The 21252-nt window shown below is 43.4% G+C and overlaps 1 protein-coding gene across 5 annotated transcripts in view; it reads right to left on the bottom strand.

Annotated features, from left to right (window-relative positions):
- Nucleotides 1-3661: 3661 nt before the first annotated feature.
- The window catches only part of slc37a1 (solute carrier family 37 member 1), a 51793-nt gene continuing 34202 nt past the window's right edge, over nucleotides 3662-21252 (bottom strand). For 2 of the 5 annotated variants that reach the window (XM_034109994.2, XM_034109995.2), the window contains exons 10-21: nucleotides 16085-16165; nucleotides 15569-15607; nucleotides 14468-14590; nucleotides 13490-13580; nucleotides 7807-7869; nucleotides 7467-7552; nucleotides 7066-7114; nucleotides 6065-6138; nucleotides 5885-5963; nucleotides 5484-5581; nucleotides 5061-5125; nucleotides 3662-3737 (exon numbers count right to left, since the gene is read on the bottom strand). In XM_034109994.2, the coding sequence (XP_033965885.1) occupies nucleotides 3722-3737; nucleotides 5061-5125; nucleotides 5484-5581; nucleotides 5885-5963; nucleotides 6065-6138; nucleotides 7066-7114; nucleotides 7467-7552; nucleotides 7807-7869; nucleotides 13490-13580; nucleotides 14468-14590; nucleotides 15569-15607; nucleotides 16085-16165 (864 nt within the window). In that variant the 3' untranslated portion in view covers nucleotides 3662-3721. The remainder of the gene's footprint in view (nucleotides 3738-5060; nucleotides 5126-5483; nucleotides 5582-5884; nucleotides 5964-6064; nucleotides 6139-7065; nucleotides 7115-7466; nucleotides 7553-7806; nucleotides 7870-13489; nucleotides 13581-14467; nucleotides 14591-15568; nucleotides 15608-16084; nucleotides 16166-21252) is intronic. The other 3 variants (XM_034109997.2, XM_034109998.2, XM_034109999.2) reach the window with 3 other exon arrangements.

Raw genomic sequence — 21252 nt, 5'->3', positions numbered from 1 at the left:
AGGAAACGGCAGAAATTATGATGATCAATGTGTTCCGGATACATGGATTTCCCAGGGATATTGTGTCAGACCGGGGCCCACAGTTTGTTTCCAAGTTCTGGAAAGAGTTCTGCAGTCTCATTGGAGCCACCGCTAGCCTCTCCTCTGGGTATCACCCCCAGTCCAACGGACAAACGGAGAGATTAAATCAAGTGTTGGAGACATGTCTGAGGTGCTTGGTGGCTCAGAATCCCTCATCGTGGAGCAAGCATCTAACCTGGGTGGAATACGCCCACAATTCTCTTCCCACCTCTGCCACAGGTCTGACTCCCTTCCAGTGCATCTTTGGCTACCAACCACCCGTGTTTGCTGAGACTGAAAAGGAGGTCTTGGTCCCTTCTGCACATGCCCTGGTCAGACGTTGCCACCGCATCTGGACGGCTGCCCATCGAACCCTTCTAAGGAGTTCTCTTCAATGAAAAGGGGGGCTGACCGACACCGCCGGCCAGCTCCAGTGTACCAGCCTGGGCAGAAGGTTTGGTTGTCCACGAAAGACCTACCCCTCCATGTCGCTTCAAGAAAATTAGCTCCCAGGTTTGTTGGTCCCTTTCCAATAACGAAGATTGTGAACCCTGTGTCTGTGCGCCTGCGACTCCTCAGGTTCCTGCGGGTCCACCCTACATTCCACGTTGGGAAGATCAAGCCCCCCCCCATCGCCCCAAAACATAAGCGCACGCTAATGCACTCACACACGCACGGACATACACTCTCTCTTGTCCTTTCTCTTTTGAGCGCCACTCTTGTGCTTTGGTTTGCTGTACATTATAAATGCAAGCTATTACATTTTTTATAATGCTGCCGAACTTGCTGCTGCTAGCTACAGTACAGTATAGGTTGATTAAACGGTTCGCTCACCAGGCAAGGTATCACATGATATGAAAGCAGGGCCGGCTCTAGCCAATTTGATGCCCTAGGCGAGATTTTTGCTGGTGCCCCCCTCCCCCTATAGAATATATAAAGAATACATGAAAAATCTCTACAGAAGACACTACAAAACAGAAACGTATTGACATAGAGTAATATACATCAAAAAGGCTTCAAATGTATTCAGTATTGTATGAACATGTTTGAATTGGGGGGTGGACATCACATCCTCTGAGGGGGTCCGTGGGTTAGCCCCCCCGGGAAAAAATGTTTGAACATTTTAAAGTAAAACGCTTCAATCTGGTGCACTTTGAGCACACAATTACTAGAGACTAGATCTAGGGGGTACAACTCTAAAACACCCATATGAAAAAGATCGGTTTACATTTTAATAATCAAATAAGTATGTGAACATAACCAATAACCTACCATAGCCAATAACAAATACATGTAACTTTTTTTTTGTTTGTTCATTCATATCTTATTAATACACATTTTTATTTCTCCAGTTTTAAACGATATTTTTGGTTTACAAAGGAGGGGGCGAGGCATGAGCGTCATGTTACCATGCTGTTACCATGCTGTTACCATGCCACTCAACCGCTCATTCCCCTGATAGGTGGAGAGTTGCCCATATAGGCGGAGCACCCCGCTTCTGACATCAGAACAATTTCAAATCTGTATCAGTCTGTATCAGATCCGTTGCAGCCCCGTTTTTAGAGATTTGGGTATGGAGGAAAAGAGAGAGGGTTGTGTTTTCTGACACTTGGTGAGTTCCCTGACACACCGGGGACACATATTCAGGTATAAAAGACGTACAAAGGTGCATTTTGCATGATAGGTCCCCTATCTATTTCATTCTCTTTCTTGAATGCAGAGGTCTGGAACATACCCCTTTCTAACCTGTGTGTGTGTGTGTGTGTGTGTGTGTGTGTGTGTGTGTGTGTGTGTGTGTGTGTGTGTGTGTGTGTGTGTGTGTGTGTGTGTGTGTGTGTGTGTGGCTGCTTGTGTGGCTGCTTGTGTCACTAAGTGGGTTTCTGACACCTGCCACCTCCAGCTGAGACTCGAGGCCCCTCCATGCCATGAGTCAGACCGATTTAGCTGACCTGTAAAAGTACGCAACAAAGACGAGCCTTCACAAACACGAGTCGTCACAAACACCCCCTCAGAACAGTTAGGCAAAGAAAACCATTTTTTAAAAGTTTATTTATTTTACTCAATGCTTGGGAGTGAACCATTCCCAAAGCAGGTCCATCCTTAATCAAACATTTGGATTTGTTTTGTCTTTACAAATTCAACTGCCCAGCAAAAAGACCAACAACAAACAAGGCACACAATGTATCAAGTACTGTCCCTACCACTGGCACAAATACACAACATGTGTTCTGAGGAAGGCATGATGATGATGTCTCAAGGCTACCATCACAACGTTTTAAATAAAAATGGGTTTGTGTTTTGTGCATTTACTTAGATACCATTTTTACATCCAATCCATTAACAGAATATAGTTAGTTAAATGCTTAATACAATCTTGGAAAGAATGATCAGATATTGGAAGATATATTACCAGTATATTTCTCATTAACCTTATGTATCAACATTGCACAGCAAAATATATCCATAAGAACTTTGACATCAAGTCAGTCATCTAAATTTGACAAAACCATTACATTCATAATATCTCCCTATAGATCCCCAACCACATACCCACCAAAAACATACATCCTTATCTGCAGGTTTACATACAATACAACTTTGGTGCCTTCATTTCATCGCAAACTCAGAAACCACCGCACAAAATATAGGAATAAATTAAAGGACTTAAATAGCATGACACCCACAGTCTCTTTGGTTCAGTAAGGCAAAGGTGACCTTGAAACAGCAGCTTCCACAGTGGGAGGGGGCGGGGGTGTTTGGGACATGTCGTGGTGTTGGTGTGTGCTCCTTCCTCACATAACGTCTTTCTGTTTTCATCCCCAGCTCAACAGTGTGAACGTAGATCGCTGACACACACACTCCTTCGATGGAGACAGTTGTGGACATTATTAATACAACCTGTGGATGCAGAGACAGTGTTTGTGCTATTCTTAATAACCCACTGAACATGCAGTCAACTCTTCTAAGTAGGACTACTGTTCTTTGAAGAGACATGGAACTGCTGTGGGGGGGGGGGGGTTAATTTGAAACAGAGCATTCTTCTATAAGCTGATTTTGAACAACATACACATCTAGGTATAATAGTTTGGGTAATATAGATGTAAAAGATGGTTATGGTAAGTTCAGGCATGGTGTGCTTATAAGGAGAATGATGGCACGGAAGGATCTCTTTGGACACATGGAAGTTGCTGTTTCAAAGATTGCTCCCAAAATAAACATTTCAAGTCACTTCTAGTTCTGATAGACTTTAAAGTAAGGCTAGTTTTATTTATCTACAAATCCTAAGTAGAATGAACAGTCAGTGTGTTCACACTCAACCTGACTGCCATCAGGTCAACTTACATCCAGACAATGACCAGGAAGCATGTGTGTGTTCCTGTGTGCACATCCAGTGTGTGTGGATGACTGCTGCAGAGGAACCCTGCTGCACTTCAGCTCTGCACAGCAACACACCTGTGTGTGTGTGTGTGTGTGTGTGTGTGTGTGTGTGTGTGTGTGTGTGTGTGTGTGTGTGTGTGTGTGTGTGTGTGTGTGTGTGTGTGTGTGTGTGTGTGTGTGTGTGTGTGGTGTGTGTGTGTGTGTGTGTGTGTGTGTGTGTGTGGTGTGTGTGTGTGTGTGTGTGTGTGTGTGTGTGTGTGTGTGTGTGTGTGTGTGTGTGTGCTCAGTGCTCCTTCAACCTGTGGAGTAGAGACAAACATTAACACCATATTGAGAAGTTGGGTGTCATTAAGTCTTACAGTGTGGAGCAACACACTCTGAAAGCGGAACTTGTTGTCCATGAAGAACACAATGACTGAGGAAGGCTCTATATACTTTAACAACAAGTCATCAAGGCAGGGTTTCACTGATGTATTAAACATGTCCTAATGTGGAGATCCTAAAAGACCCCTACATCTAAAACGTTAAGTGCCATCCAATCCTGAAGTCGTTGCCTTCTTTTCTATGAGCGATTCTCATGGTGGCACCGTGTTCTCTGAAGTATAGGACCCTACTGCTGGTGAATCCTTCATCTTACATGCTGTGGCCTGATGGTATCATATCTCAATAAACGTATGCACTGTTAAATGAAATGATGAATACTCTGCGATAAAGATGGATTGAGTTGCCATCTTGTGGCACGTGAAGATATTCCTGTACAATGTGATGGCCACAGCGTGACTGTGTAGCCGCTGCTGTCGGGAAGGAGAAGCAGAAGGGCCTGGGTAGAATCTCTACCCACCTGCCCTCGTCTTTTCCCAGAATAAAAACATTTTATGAACATTATTTCTCCTTAGGTTGTTTTCGCTAAAGAGGAGAAAGCTATCAAATGATAAATATTGTTTTTAAATCGATACACACCACTCTCCAGTGAATGTGTTTCTTGTTTTGCAGAATGTTCAGTTTGTGTCTTGATTTCTAAACTATTCCAAATCAAAATGATCTGTTTCTCTGGTTGTACGGTTTGTGTTTGAGTAAAAAAACGTTTTGTTCTATAAACAATTTTTCTCCTCAATAAAAAAGACTATTATTACTTTCATTTAGAGCATATATTTGATTCAAGGTCTGATAACACTGCTTCTTTTTAGTTTTCCTTTTCCTTTTATGAAGATTAAAGCTCCCTAAATGGTAAACAGATGTAAACAAATGTTGTCAGTGGTTTATAGAATCTATGTATTTGTTTGACTAAAACACAAACACTGTTCCCTCTCCGCCCCCTGATCTGTTTGCAGAATCCCTTCTTTCAGGTTTCAATGCCCCTCACCAGTAAACGTGTTTTCTTTTGAAGCATGAACAATTTGTTCCTAGCTTTCAAATATATAACATAATTCGTTTAAAAACAAAATTGAGACTTTTCACAATTACATTTTAAATACTTCGACTTAATATAAGTGGAGAACAATTGGACATGCACATTTAGATATTAAATCAAATGAATTCATAACGAGCATCTGAGAGACATGGGCGAGATCATTCAATAGAAACAGAAGCTTGAGTGACATGATGGCAGAAGCACGACTCACTCTACAGCCGAGGTGGGAGGGGATTTAGATGATGTCAGCTCCTTTGTCACAAGCCGTAACAAGCACTGCACACAGACACAAAGTTCAATATTAACCATTAGCCAGTCATTATTTGAAACATATTCCTATTTTCTAGTGCTGAATTCAAAAACGTCATGTATTGATTACTTTTATTTGGTGATTTGGCGGCAAAGTATCTGATCACCTAATAAAGTGATTATGGCCAATTCAACATCCTTTTGAGTCATCTTTGTGTCCACGTGATGAATGTTATGTCCAACACTCACTCTGTTCATGGTCTCCACCAAGCAGAGCTTTTTGGCTCTGTAAATGCTAACTGCTCAACTATGTTAACTAGCTACACCTGCTGTAGAGCAGCTGGAGGACAGACTAACAGCTGGGACAGACTTCTTAAACACTCACCAACAGAGCCAGGAAGTCAGCAGTCATCAGCATGTAGAACACCTGATCCCACCCCCCTGCAGACAGCAGCCCCGCCAGCAGGGGGCCCAGTGCTGCACCTGACGGCACAAACAAAAGGGTGTGAGTGTGTATTATCTTAACATTAGGGTAAGAGGAGATGTGTGAAGTCGAACACCACTGAGCAGAACATGCACATCTAATGTTGGTGATGGTAGGACGGACACATTGTTGGTTAGCTTTATCTTAACATTTTGACATTGAGAAACATTTGCTATGTTTGACTTAGATGTGTGTTCTCGCAGCACCCTCTTCTCGTGTGAGCAGGAAGTCTCACAACGTGCTGCTCGGTTCTTCCCTCTGTGTTTCAGTACAGACACAGAGTGAAGAGTAGTGATACTGACCTATAGATCCTGTGCCATCGATGATGGCAGTCACAGTGGACAACGCTCTGGCGTTGCCTTTCAGACTCTTGTGGGTGCCCTAGGGTCAAAGGTCAAGGAAGGAAATAAGAGGAGCTGAGCTGATTTAGTTTATAACTGTGTACAATTCATCAGACTGGAGTTCGAGTTACACACACTTACCAAATCAGCAGAAACTGCCGTTGTGATGAGGGAGTATGGTCCATTGACTAACCCTCCACACACCAGCAGCATGCCTGGAACACACAGTCATGGAGTTACGGAGCGCAGCCACCCACGTCCACTGACTCAATATTCCCCCTCATGCTGAAAATACATCTGGCCTTTTGATCAAGTGCATGGTGCTTCAGCTTGGAGCTGCGAGCAGGACAGCAGCAGCTATGCTTCCCTGATGCCAGAGTGTGTTGTCATATTGATACTGCAGCTCATCACCATCTCCCTGCAGGTGTGGTGAGGTAATGAGCTGCAGCTCGGTGTGACTGATCAGAGCGTCGTCAGGGAGACGCTGATGCTCATTACAACTTATCAACCAATGAGCGTGGGATCAATGGAGCCAGGTCATCATGGGACCTTTTCATCTGGACCCATAACGAGCAGCTGGACACACAGAGGGATGATTTGCTGGTGTGTTGGTATGTCTGTTGATTTAGTAATATAAATCCTAAACTGTGTTCAGGACTGTTAAGAGAAGACAGCATTATTAAAACACACACCTATCTGAAAAAGCTTTGCTTTTACAAACCAAACAACTGGGAAGGAGTGTGTAAACACTTTGTTTCTGATTTGACCATATCATCGGGAAAAGGTTAGGTCAGAGGTTACTCCTTCCTGCACGCCCTGTCCCACCAGAGCTTCTGGCACTGCTTCCCTCACTGTAGGAAGTGACTCACTGTATTCTGAAGTGTATTTCTAAAACGAAATAAAAGTGCATGCAAAACATTTCTCGTTTGAACAAGGTCCTTTTTGCATCATAACAAACCTTTTTAATCCTCACTTAATACTAAATACATCTGTATGAATTCTGCTCCCCCACCAGAAGCAAGCATTCATGAAATGAGCACATAACCACAGCATTGGGGGGTCTTTTCTGAAACATTGCTGCTCTACAGAAGCAGTGAGTAAACACTAACGGACGTCCCGTCCTCAGCGGAGAGAGATCTTACCGATGGTTGGTCCAAACCCAAACTCGCTGATCATGGAGAAGCCATACAGCTGCAGGACAGAGAGAAAACACGAGGTCAAACACGCACATGCTCAGTCACTGCTCACATGTTCACCAGCCTGATGTTTCCTTCATTTCAAGTGAAAGCAGAAATGTAAAGAGCATCTCTGGCTGTCATTGGTCCACACTGTGCACTACCTACGCCTCCTCTTCATGGACACAAACAAAGACACTGTCACTGACATCTGTCTAACAAACAACACATGTGGCCTCACTAAGACAGTGCAGCACAGCAGGAGGAGCATGTTTAAACCGTGAGTCTGAACCATAAGGAAGAGAAATCTAACAATGTTGAATTACTAACATAGTTAGAAGCCACTATGTTTGGTGTACGACACTCACTGTGGGAGCAGCCAGCAGCAGCATGACCGCACAGGTGGTGGCTCTCTTCCCCAGCCTATCAGAGATCACGCCTGCCAGGATCCCCCCTGCAACACACACACACACGCACACACACGCACGCACGCACACACACACACACACACACACACACGCACACACACACACACACGCACGCACACACACACACACGCACGCACACACACACGCACGCACACACGCACACACACACACACAGCATATAGAAGAATAGTTACTGTCGATGCACGCACCCACACTAATCTGTCTCTTTGTCTAGATAAGAGCAAGATAAACATATTAAAGTTTGAACAAAAGCACCTACCCACTATTCCTCCCACATCAAACAGGGTGGAGAGATCTCCAGCCTTCTTTGCATCGAGGTGAGCTGAGAGACACACACACACACACACACACACACACACACACACACACACACACACACACACACACACACACACACACACACACACACACACACACACACACACACACACACACACACACACACACACACACACACACACACACACACACACACACACACACACACACACACACACACACACAGATCATTATTCTTAGAGTCATTGCGTGCCTATTGATTTGAACACGATCCGTGTATCCATCACTTCCTGGTCTTCTCTAAAGAAGAGGGACCAATGGAAACGTTGTCATGTTGCCGTTGTTCAGCATGGAAACATTCATTAGCTAACAATGACATTATTGTTCTATTCATATAGAGTGGTGAAGTCCCTCCCTTTCCGGTGGACCTCCATGGGACCTTATTTCGGAAAAAATATGTATTGAAGTCAATGGAGAGAGAAAGATTATCTTTCGATCCCGTTTGAATTGTGCCACAAATTACACATATGATGTTTGTCAATTTAAAAGATCATTTTGCAAATAAAAAAAATAAAAATGTGTCGTAAAATTGTGAAGTAACACATTTTTTGTGTGAAACACTGAATGAACTACATCTCTGGTCTCGCAGAACAACACACGTCACCAAGATGGCCGTCACTACTGTCTTGTCAAAAAAGGGATTGACTACCCTCACTATCACCACAATGAAACACGTTGTGACGGCTGTCGCCTTGCCTTCTGCATTAACCGGCCAGTGAGCATTCTCTGTGTGTATATATGTGTGTGTGTGTGTGTGTGTGTGTGTGTGTGTGTGTGTGTGTGTGTGTGTGTGTGTGTGTGTGTGTGTGTGTGTGTGTGTGTGTATATGACTGCCTTTAGGTACTATGGTTACCGCGTTGGTGTGACGTTGTTTAGTTCCTCCCACCGGAAGAGGTCTGGACGACGCTTGATGACGCGGGATGACGTGGGATGACGTGGGATGACGTGGGATGACGCTACTTAAGGGGCGCTGGATTTGTGCCAGTACGCCACGCTACTCTCCACATTTTTCTGTATGTTCTGTGACGCCGTTGCATTTGTGCTAGACGCCTCACTATTTTCGCCTTAAGAGCCCATGTTGTTCTGTGTTTGTGATAATCTGTGGCCTCCTTTTGTTTACTTATATTATACCTAGACAGCTCCTTGTTTAAAGAGCCGATATTTGAGTTTATTATTAAAATCAACCTCTTACCAAGAACATCTGGTTTCGTGTAGCTTCCCTTTTACCCTAAACGAGCTGGGGACGTAACACACGTCCAGAAGAATGTCATGCAAAGCTGCCTGCCTGCCTGTCTTTGATTCTCTCTGAACTGCCTGATCTTTTTAATGTTTAATGTCAACCATTTGTTTTGTGCAGATAGCATGAAGTAGAAAAGATCGCCAATGCTAATACAGCGTTAGCATTAGCATTTCTCCCCCGGGCTTACATGGTGTATTATAGAATGCTCACACCGGTGTGACAGTACTCTTCAAAGGGTTCACGAAATATGACTACTACTCTTACTGTTTAACATTTTGGGTTACTTGATGTTACTTGATGATAAGGCTAATAAAAATGACAAGGCTAAGACTGCAATGCTAACTAACGTGCTAGCTACTAGCTAGGTAGCTAACTTGATCCAGCCACCGCTGGTCCTTTCATCAGACGGGAAGCGAAATAACGAGTAAGACCCATTGCTGGTATGATAACAACCTGGTACTAAGCACACAGGCATCTTGTTAAAGTTATCTTATCTTAGCTATCTCTTATTTGGTGGAGGAAAGCAATTGTGACATCACTTACGCGACTCTGGGATTTGTAGTCTTTCTAGTTGCGGATTTTTCATAGTCTTATATTTCAACAGTTTTACAACAAACTGACTTTTTTGACATGGAAATTATTTTTTAAGATTGACAAACATCATATGTGTAATTCATGGCACAATTCAAACGGGAACGAAAGATAAGTTTTCTCTCTTCATTGACTTCAATACATAATTTTTCCGAAATAAGGTCCCATGGACCGGAAGCAGATGGGCGTGACTTCGCCACTCTATAAAGTGAGGTCAGTTGGTAGTTATGGGTACTTTTTACTTAAAGTGGACCTATCATGCTATATTTGAATAATATACTGTAGGGCCATACCTATATAAAACATGTCTGTGAAGTTTTTTTTCAAAATACCAAACAGATCATGCATTTTAGCCATGCCTCATTTCGCTCCATTTGCTGTATTCTAGCCCTGTTTTTGCAAGGGGTGATTCTGACCACACCCCCTGCAAAGGAGGGGGGCGAGGCACGAGCGTCATGTTACCATGCTGTTACCATGCTGTTACCATGCCACGGCATCCCCTCATTCCCCTGATAGGTGGAGGGTTGCCCATATAGGCGGAGCTCCTTGTTTCTGACGTCAGAGATATTTCAAATCTGTATCAGTCTGTATCAGATCCATTGCAGCCCCGTTTTTAGAGATTTGGGTATGGAGGAAAAGAGAGGGTTGTGTTTTCTGACACTTGGTGAGTTCCCTGACACACCGGGGGGACATATTCATACATAAAAGATGTACAAAGGTGCATTTTGCATGATAGTTCCCCTTTAAGTACATTTCGAAGCCCATACTTCTTTACTTTTACTTGAGTAAAGAAGTTTAGTCAGTACTTCTACTTTTACCAGAGTATTTTTAAACACGAAGATGTGTACTTCTACTTGAGTAAAGGATGTGTGTACTTTTGCCATCTCTGCACACGGTACATGTTGGTATTAAACTGAGTGCGCTGCTCTGCCTTCACTCACAGCACAATAACACAGTGGCGTCACTCAGCTGTGTATCAGTGTGCTGATCACATCACAGCTATATTACAGTGTGGAGAGGTCAGTGAAAGGCCCCTCTCAGACAATACCTCTTTACACTGGTCTGATGGGCTTAACATGTGGCCCTCTCGGAATAAAACCTGACTTCAACATGAGGTCACAACAACAATGCTGCAGGGTCAGCGCCAATTAAGGTATTATTACTCAGCTGTTTTAAGGAATCCAACAACACTGTAACAGAGTCAGTTGTATCATATATATATATATATATACATATATATATACCTGGCTGCTAAATCCTAAGAACTGTTACAGGATGTGTATTTTGTAAATTGTGTAACTTTTTATTTTATTCAAAAGAAAAATATGTTATGCATGCTTCTATGTAACATTAAGCTGTCTTTGGCTCTTTTTCTGCTGTAACAACGTACATTTCCCCTCTGAGGGACTAATAAAGGTATTCTGATTCTGATCTGATCCGATATAAAAAACATGTCTATGAAGTGTTTTGCTCAAAATACCAAACAGATCACCCATTCTAGCCATGCCTCAAACCCCTTATTTCAACCCTGTTACAAAAGTGCTGATACATGAGAGTAACACACTTCCAGGCAAAAATAACAGCTCCGCCCACTTTTGGGGGACAACAAAGCTGTCATTTGAATGGCGGTCAATACAAATTCTGAAGTTTTAGCCAAGCCGATCAGAAATTTAAGAAAACCATTGATTTTTGGATCTTCCGTAATTTTCACCTGGAAGTGTAGGTGTTACTCTCATCTATGATGGTATAAAGCTTATGCCTGCTCATGCGGGAGATTCTACTGGCAGATTGTCAGCTAAACACTGCTGTGATTAAACGCCATATCATGTTCAAAACCACATCAAGGATTATTTCTGAAACAGTATGGAGCTCAAATGCTTTTTCTCTTGCGGGTTTACCACAAGGTGAGTTCCTTTTTTATCCTGATTTTGTACACATACTCTCTCCAGTACAGGTTAGCTCTGAGTGTTAGCGATGCTAATGTAAACAGAGACCATATTACGTCCAAAACAGTTGTGCATTGTTTCTGATAGCAACATTTCTGATAGGACCGTAGGTCTAAAGCATGCCCACATTTCTGATATTACGTCATATCGGCAGCAAATCTGGATCAGCTCCGTTGTTGTAAAAAAAAAAAAAACGTTTTTAGAGATTTGCGCACGGAGGAAAAGAGAGAGGGTTGTTCAAAATTCACATCAAAAAGTGAATTTTGCATAATAGGTCCCCTTTAACTTAAATCAACAACTGTAATCTCTCTTAGCTTATCACACCAGCCTTGTTTAGTCCGGTTGAATCGAACCCTGGTGCGTTTAGCCGCTTGGTACGGTTCGTTTGGGTCGGTGTGAACACATTCCGAGACCTCTGAAGTGAACTAAACAACAGGACTCTGGTCCGCTTAAAAGAGGTGGTCTCGGACCGCTTGCAAGTGAACTCTGGAGAGGTTCATCGCTGGTGTGAACGCAGTCCGCACCAAAACATAGGAAGCGTAGTATTTACTTGTCACAAGAACGGGGATATCTTCAAAATCTTTAGCGAAAGAGTGAAGCAGATTGAAGTGTTGTGTAAAAGTAAAAATGCTCCGTCATCTATACATACAATTCAGAGCCACCTGTCGTCGGTGAAACCTCCTCCTTACTGTAGAACGTCTCTCATTATATGCGTTATAATGTTCTTAACGCATATTGTCTGATTGTATAATCATATTACCAGTTTGAGTCTCGGAACGACCAAGTGACTACCGAGGTGCCCCTGAGCAAGGTGCTGTCCCTATACTGCTCCGAGCACCGACCTAATGGCTGCTCACTGCTCCTAACAATAGGATGGGTCAAATGCAGAGGTTAGTCCGGCAGTGGCTCAGTCAGTAGGGGCTTGGACTGGGAGCTGTAGCTGCCGGTTCAAGTCCCCGACCAGATCTAAAATATGGAGTGTGGACTGGTACTTGGAGAGGTCCCAGTTCACCTCCTGGGCCCTGCCGTGATGCCCTTGAGCAAGGCACCGGACACCCCTCTTCCCCCCTCACTCCATTGCTCCCCGGGCGCTGTACAATAGCTGCCCACGGCTCCCAGTACTAGACTCCTGGTACTATGATGGGATAAATGCAGAGAACAAATGTCACTGGACCGGGATTCTGGGATTTGTAGTCTTTCTTGCTGCGTATTTTTCATAGTCTTATATTTCAACAGTTTTACGACAAACTGTGACCTTTTTGACATGGAAATTATTTGTTAAGATTGACAAACATCATATGTGTAATTCGTGGCACAATTCAAACGGGATCGAAAGATACGTTTTCTCTCTCCATTGACTTCAATAAATAATTTTTCCAAAATAAGGTCCCATGGGTCGGAAGTAGATGGGCGGGACTTCGCCTCTCTATAGCTCTAAGAATATGTCCACCTCCTTGGGTAAATACTGTATGCCCTAATGTTTAATATTGTATCAGTTAAACATTGAGAACAGGCACATACAGAAAAAAGAAAAGAAAAAGGATTCAATGGATTTATATTGTCTTGACATGTCTGTGGGTTTTCTTCGGAAGTTTTTCCTTGTACGATGTGAGGGTCTAAGGACAGAGGGTGTCGTATTGTCATACTGATATTCTGTACACACTGTGAAGACCACTGAGACAAATGTAACATGTGTGATATTGGGCTATATAAATAAACATTGATTGATTGATTGATTGATTGATTGATTGATTGATTGATTGATTGATTGATTGATTGATTGATTGACATTACTTTGATTCGTTTTACCAGTAAGAGATCCTCACCAGTCTTGGTGATGTAGAGCGGCAGCCAGAAGAGGAAGGTGTAGCTGACCAGCTTTGCAAACAGCAGACACAGAGAGAACTCGATCACTCCCTGCAGAGACAAAGAGCACACACACTAATAAAGGTTGTTTGGAAGAGTTGATTTATTGTGACTGAATGACAACTGTCATTATCAGTAAAACATCCCACGGTAGAGACCTTGACCTGATGGACCAGTCTCATACAGACACATCTGGCAGCATATGTTTCCACGAGACATAAAGGGTTACTATAACAATGCATTATATTATTATTATTGTGGGGGAAACTTGTGTGCAGCAGCAATGCAGTGGGAGTCACCAACTCAGGAAGGAGACACGGGGTGAGCTGGAGCTTCGATGTCAAACACTGATGGTTTATTTAGGAGGTACGGCCGGAGGATTCACATCACAATCACAGCAGCCACGGTCTGACTGCACGGGAGCGTTGCCACGTCAACTCTGGAGCGCCTCTCTCTCGTCAGCCCATTTAACTGGGTTCACAGAGTCATCAACATGTTTGAGAAGATAACAAACAGCTGGGAACACTGAGTCACCTGGGTCTGACACTTATGGCCTCGAAGATGTCACACCTTGGAGTCCACAAACACCGAGAAGGAAGTGTCCCAGTGTACCCACAACAATAAACCATCTGTGACCTAGGGTTGCCCGGTCATCGAATGGGAACAACAACATTATGGCTGAAGCAGCCTATCTCCTTAAAGGAGATAACAGACGTCAGGGTTGGTCCTGCACGTCATATCTAGGAGTCGAGGACAATTATTTCCCTAACAATGATTATACTATTACTAGTAACCTGTAAACATTGATAGTGTGTGTGTGTGTGTGTGTGTGTGTGTGTGTGTGTGTGTGTGTGTGTGTGTGTGTGTGTGTGTGTGTGTGTGTGTGTGTGTGTGTGTGTGTGTGTGTGTGTGTGTGTGTGTGTGTGTGTGTCACTGACTGGTATACGTAGAGCTCCCATGAAGCTGATGGCGGACGGTTCGGATTCCCTCTTCACCACCACGACGGTCTGCGCGGGGACACACAAACTGTCGCTGGGCAACAACAGCTCTGTGTCGTAACTCTGCAGGAGAGGGGCAGAAGCATCAGGGCCACAGGGGAAACACCCCTCACATGGACAATGAAGTCAACACCCAATCGTAGACAGTACCCTGCTTTTATATTTGTCAGTGAATCTTTAGGCAGAAAGACCATGCAGGAACAGGATCATTTGAACCTCTGGTAGTAAATCAAAGAGGGGAACAGAGGCGTAATGGGCTTGAGGAGTTATAGAGAGGATTTGATCCAAATAAGTCACCAGTTACACACCTTTGTCAAAAAAATTGAAATGCAAGCATTAATCAGCCTGTTGACTCTTTAGGTGTAATGGAGGAACAGGAACATGTCGACCAATGCATCAGGTGACAGAAAGACACAACTCAAGTGGACAGAGCAATTGCATAAACCCGACCCAACTATATTTCCAAAGAGGTCCCAGAAACCCTGAGGCTGAACCCAAATGTCCCCACAGCTGCACACTGGTGGGCTTTGCCGTTTTTAATAAAAATATATCATATTTCTCAAGGTAACATGGATTCTATGATACTGTATGTGTTAACGATGTGCCACAAAGGTTCAGTATATGTCTGTGAAAATAGTTCAAAGTTAATATAGGAACATGACCTCGATCATTTTTACATTGCGGATTTATCGTACAATATATGAACGAAAGCTCAAGCATTTTTGCTGCCCTCCATATTGCCTGTTGTATGTATACCTTAATCATCAGGGTTTTCACCAACACTTTAAGACATTGAATTGAAAATAGCTAGAGAGTCTATTTCATTTACTTTGTTAGTTGTGTGGTTTTATTTGATACATGTTTTATTAATTATTGTAGTGACCATGACCGGCCTAGCTCAGTCCACAAGTCCAGAGGAGCGCATTTGGATTCAGCCTGAGTATCATTTATTTGAGTTCCTTCAGCCCCCCACGAAGTCTGAAGGTGGCCTCTGCTGAAGCAGCCAGGAAACAAACAGCGGGAAGCACTGACACAACTGACCTTCCTGTTTTGAATACTATCCTCATAATAGCAGTGTGCCTAAATGAGAAGAATTGGAGGATGAAACCCTCTGTGATGGTCACACATACATGCACACAGCACAAACAGTGAACTGCGGTCTCAGCATCTAACCCATCTTAGTGCTAGGAGCAGTGGGCAGCTATTGTACAGCACCGGGGAGCAATGGGGAGCGGAGGGGTGGGGTCCATATTTTAAGTCTGATCGGGGACTTGAACCTGCGACCCTCGGTTCCCAGTCTGACTGAGCCAATGCCGGACATGTATATGGATTACAATCAAATGTTAATGCAGTATGCGTTCAGGTTCACACACACACACACACACACACACACACACACACACACACACACACACACACACACACACACACACACACACACACACACACACACACACACACACACACACACACACACACACACACACACACACACACACACACACACACACACACACACACACACACACACACACACACACACACACACACACCTACCTGGGTTTGGTTGTCCTTGTATTGATGATACACTTCAGTGTGTCCATCATTTACTCCGTTCCAGCTCTTGGTTGGAACCTGCTTGAAGACCAAATAAACACATTATTACTCACACAAGCTCAAGGTCATGTTTTCAGCGATCAAAATGATAGATACCGTGTTGTAGACATGGTACTTTGTGTGTGTGCGTGCGTGTGTGCGTGTGTGTGTGTCAGAGTTGCCACTTCAGATATCTTCTGTTGGAGGCAAACGTGTGGAGACTGTAGCTATGGTGACTGTTGCCATGCGTCATGTTGAGTGCCCTCCATGGAAGTGGGTTAAATATGCTTATTCATCAGAACCTCTGCATGTGAGCCAAGCTGCCCAGGTGACTTTGATAAACCAGTGAATGTATCTATCTCAATCCATCCAGAACTCGAGGCCTGCAGGCATCAGTTGGGCACCAATCTCTAAACTGTACCCCACACCATCCCTTAGAATCACAATCAGGAGTATACCCTTAGTAAGTTTACACTTACAAGGAAATTGCTTTGGTGTATAATAGTGCGTACATAAACACAATAAGAGGAATTGAGCTATAAATTAGGAGCAAATACAGAAATGTTGAAAAAACTGTTTAAACAACAATTATAAAATTAACACATATGAATATATATATTTAATATAGAAAACAAGGATATACAATAAGAATATTACAAATGACTTTTATACAGAATTGAGCAAGGCTTGTATAATGGAGAATGAGGAATGGCTCGTGTGATGTGCATTAATGCATCGTGTCTATGGAAGGGTTAAGACAGGGTTGCCAACTCTCACGCATCTGGCGTGTGACACACGCTTTCACCCTCAATCTCACGCTCTCACGCTGCCCAAACTATTCTCACGCCAAAAACAAGAATACCGAAGACTAGAAACGGTTTTGAAAACTTTTGTCACGTAGTGATCGTCTTCTCAATAGAACATCTTTGATAATGTCTTCTGGCCAATGAGAATCAAGATAACGGCGTGGTGTTGTTGCAGGAAGTCACGACGGAGAATACTTTTGCGGTAGTACATCTCTATATATATCGATACAACATTACGTGTTGATAGAAATCAACTCGTAATGAAATAAGACCCCACGGTTTGATGATTGATAGGTGTGTGGGCTGTCTTTCATTTTGACACACAGAACAATGGGGGCTATCCACCCTTATCCACAATGTAAAGTCATTCACAGCCTCTTCCCTCTTCTCTCTGTGAGGAGCAGCAGGTTCAGCTTTCAGAACAAAGTAACAAAAAACTAAAATGGCATTGATTTTTTTAAATATGTCGTGTAGTAATAGATTTATTTATTTGTCTTCTCAAGAGAGTACCAGAATGTGTATTTTTTAAAAATCTCCTTGGGGGAGAATCCCCCCAGACCCCCCTGCAGGGGTTGGGTTTCAGCATGTCAACTCTTTCACCTGTGGGGAGGGAAATTGCAGGATTGGCTCCAGGTCGCCCTTTTTATTTACTACAAGACAAATGTGCCTTTTTATTTCATACAGTTCAATTTGGATTGAGACATGGAAATAATCTAAACCTCACGTGTGACGTTTCACTGTCAAGGGGAGCGTGTATTACATTGCAAATACTGACTTGAGCCCCACCACTGTATGGGTTAGCCATAGTTGGTTACCCAACAAAAATACTCTGGAGCCGCAACTGCCGACCCGTATTGCGCATGCGCAGATCTAAGATCCAGTCGAAATGATAAAAAAGTAAAAGTCTGCTGCTTATTGTTCTACTAGGCCAAAATAGAGTCAAAGAGTATATGAGAGTGAGAGTGTGTTAATTAATATATTTGGCAGTTTGGAGTAAGTCTGTAGATTTGTTTGTGTGTGTGTGTGTGTGTGTGTGTGTGTGTGTGTGTGTGTGTGTGTGTGTGTGTGTGTGTGTGTGTGTGTGTGTGTGTGTGTGTGTGTGTGTGTGTGTGTGTGTGTGTGTGTGTGTGTGTGTGTGTGTGTGTGTGTTTCATGTATAGGCCTCTCACGATAATTCATTTTGTTGGATACATTTTACCGGAAATTATTGTCGGCACCGTTGTATGACCATTTTAGACCCCTGACATATATATAATATATAAAAATAATTCAAGTACATCCTTTCAAACTGCTAGTCACATCCTCATGGAAATGGCAATTTATCGAGTTCATTTTTATTTATCGTACGATAAGTCAATTAATTGCTTATCACGACAGGCACACAATAAAACAGTGGAAACAAACATGTGTTTGACTTTCATTAGTGAATGAAACTGTGTGCCCTTTATAGTCTGTGTACAATATTGTGTATTTGTATATATTGTATATATATATCCTGTATGCTAAGGTCCCGCTTTTGACACGATAGCAGTCATTTTGTGCGCATATGTGTATTTAAACCCATGATATCAAAATCTCACTCCAGCCAGGTACCCAAAGTTGGCAACCCTGGGTTAAGATTATCTTCCAAAAGATATGTCCTTATTTGGTGTTGTTAGATAGTGGTGGAGAGTGCTGTCTGGGCACTCACAAGTCACATCACATCACATGGCAACAGCTACAAGACGCATAAGGCGCATTCACACTGCGGTACTTTTCCCACAAAGGTTCATGCGAACTTAGTTCATGATCGCGTTCACACCAAAAAGAGCCGGTACTAAAATGAGTTAATGCGAACCTTTTTACCCCCTCGAGCGAGATGGGTCTGGCTGCAGACCGCAGCAAGGAGGCGGATCCTCCGTTTCCTATAGGGGCGTTTCCTAACTTTTTTTATCCAATAGCAATTTAAGGGATTCCAGCTGCTTTTATAAATCCTCCCAGAAGAAGTCATTCCTTCTAGTGATGGGAATTCCGGCTCTTCTTGGTGAGCCGGATCATTTGGCTCACCAAGAAGAGCTGGCTCTTTCGGCTCCCAAAGGGCTCTTCAGTTTACCACATATTATACCTTTTAATTAAATCAAATGTAGCGCTGTTTTGACTAATGATTTATATGTGTACACATATATCACTTAAATTATTCAATACATCCTTTGTACTAAAGTATTCAAAAGTAAAAATTACATGTTTAATATAAATTATTTGCTGTGGCCAATTGTTTTCATTGCATTTACAGACCCGTGTAACTCTCTGATACCACCCAATGAATGCATTGACTTGCTTGTAGAACCACGCTACACAAAACAAATGGCAACACCTATAAAAACTATTTTAAAAAAGGGGCTACTGTATCAACCTATATAAAGTATATAAATATAGTTCTATTTCGTCCCTACTGACCGCCAGAGGCGGTGCTTTAGCACTGGATATGTCCATCGCGCGCATGCGCAGCTCGAGTACCAATAACAACAAAGTCACCCGTGACCCACGTGACACCGGCTATATCAGCCGGTATTGTCAGAGGATCTGTTCCTTTTCATCTTCTCGCTGCGCGAGGGTACCGTGGCTACGTTTTCGTAGCCTACAGCGTTCAGGTTTGAACGTTTGATCTGAGGGATTTCTCTGCAAACAGCTGGCCGCGTGAAGCTTCGCGACTGACAGTCGGAGCTACGGGTCGTTAGACGCGTCCTCCAGGAGCTGCGCCGGCTGTGCAGAGCCTCGACAGACAGGTTTGTGTCAGCTTGTTGCTAGTGATGGCTGTGTTTCCACACCCGCTCCCAGCCAAGTTGTCCTGATTACCGTCTTATTGTTTGTGGCTTAGACTTTCTGGTGACGACAGTGTTCCCGCTTCCTCTCCCATAAAGCTGCCCTTATGCTCTTTTGAAAGTTCTGCTTGTGGCGTTGTGCCCGAGCTATCATTAGCATTTGAGTCCCAGCTTTGGCTGCGTCCCTCATTCGATTTAGTATGGAAAGCCAAGAGTGTCATACTTTAAACCCGTTTTTCGTTTAGATGCAGAAAGTAAGGTAAGTACTTTCTATTTTCTAGAAGCTATTATCTGGTCTTAACATTTGTGTTCTGACTTGGTCGCTTGATTGTTAGCAGCAGCCGCTTGGCTAACACCTTGCTGTTGAGCTTAACTATTAACTCAGGGCGGTGCTCCCGCTCCCTGTAGCATAGGGTTTGATTGCAGTAGCGCTAGTTCGTTGTATTACTGCTCCTAGTACTAGACTCCTAGCACTAGGATGATATGCAGAGAACATCTTCACGGCGGACGCTGTGTGCTCGGCATGTGCGGTTACTACTGTAACCAGACACAGTTCTATGCGGGCTGTTCTCTTCTTAGAAGCTAATTATCTGGTCTTAACATTGTGTTCTGACTTTGTTGCTTGATTGTTAGCAGCAGCCGCTTGGCTAACACCTTGCATGTACGGTTAAGCTTCATTATTTAACTCAGCCGGTGAGGGCAGTGCTCTCGCTGCTGCTCCCGGTAAACGCATGGTATGGTTGCAGTAGCGCTATATCGTGGTATTTACTGCTCCTAGTACTAGACTCCTAGCACTAGGACGATATGCAGAGAACAATCTTCACTGTGTGTGCCGTGTATTCTGCATGTATGGCCATTAAGGAGGATTTCATCCTCCCAATATTATATTGTCTAGTGGGCAGCCGTTGGCTGACACTTTTAGGCACCGGCCACAGTTACTATTGTAACTAAGGTTCTAAGCCGTAAGTACTGGCCATAATTACTACTGTAACTACGGTTCCAAGCTGTGTAAGTACTGGCCATAGTTAATACTGTAACTACGGGGTTAAGCCGTAAGTACTGGCCATAGTTACTACTGTAACTACGGTTCCAAGCCGTGCACGTACTGGCCATAGGCAATACCGTAACTACGGCTCTATGCCGTGTAAGTACTGGCCATAGTTACTACTGTAACTACCGTTCTAAACCATGTAAGTACTGGCCATAGTTACTACTGTAACTACGGTTCCAAGCCGTGCAAGTACTGGCCAGAGTTACTACTGTAACTACGGCTCTATGCTGTGTAAGTATCCAAGCCGTGCAAGTACTGGCCAGAGTTACTACTGTAACTACGGCTCTATGCTGTGTAAGTATCCAAGCCGTGCAAGTACTGGCCAGAGTTACGACTGTAACTACGGTTCTAAGCCGTGTAAGTACTGGCCATAGTTACTACTGTAACTACGGTTAGATGCCGTGTGAGCCCTGGCCATGGTTACTGCTGTAACTACGGCTCTGTGCTATTCTATTCTTTAGAAGCTAGTTA

Source organism: Pseudochaenichthys georgianus, chromosome 21 (genome assembly GCF_902827115.2).
Source record: "Pseudochaenichthys georgianus chromosome 21, fPseGeo1.2, whole genome shotgun sequence".
NCBI classification, from domain to species: Eukaryota; Metazoa; Chordata; class Actinopteri; order Perciformes; family Channichthyidae; genus Pseudochaenichthys; species Pseudochaenichthys georgianus.
Note: the sequence above shows the minus strand (reverse complement) of the source record. Positions and strands in the feature narration are given on the sequence as shown.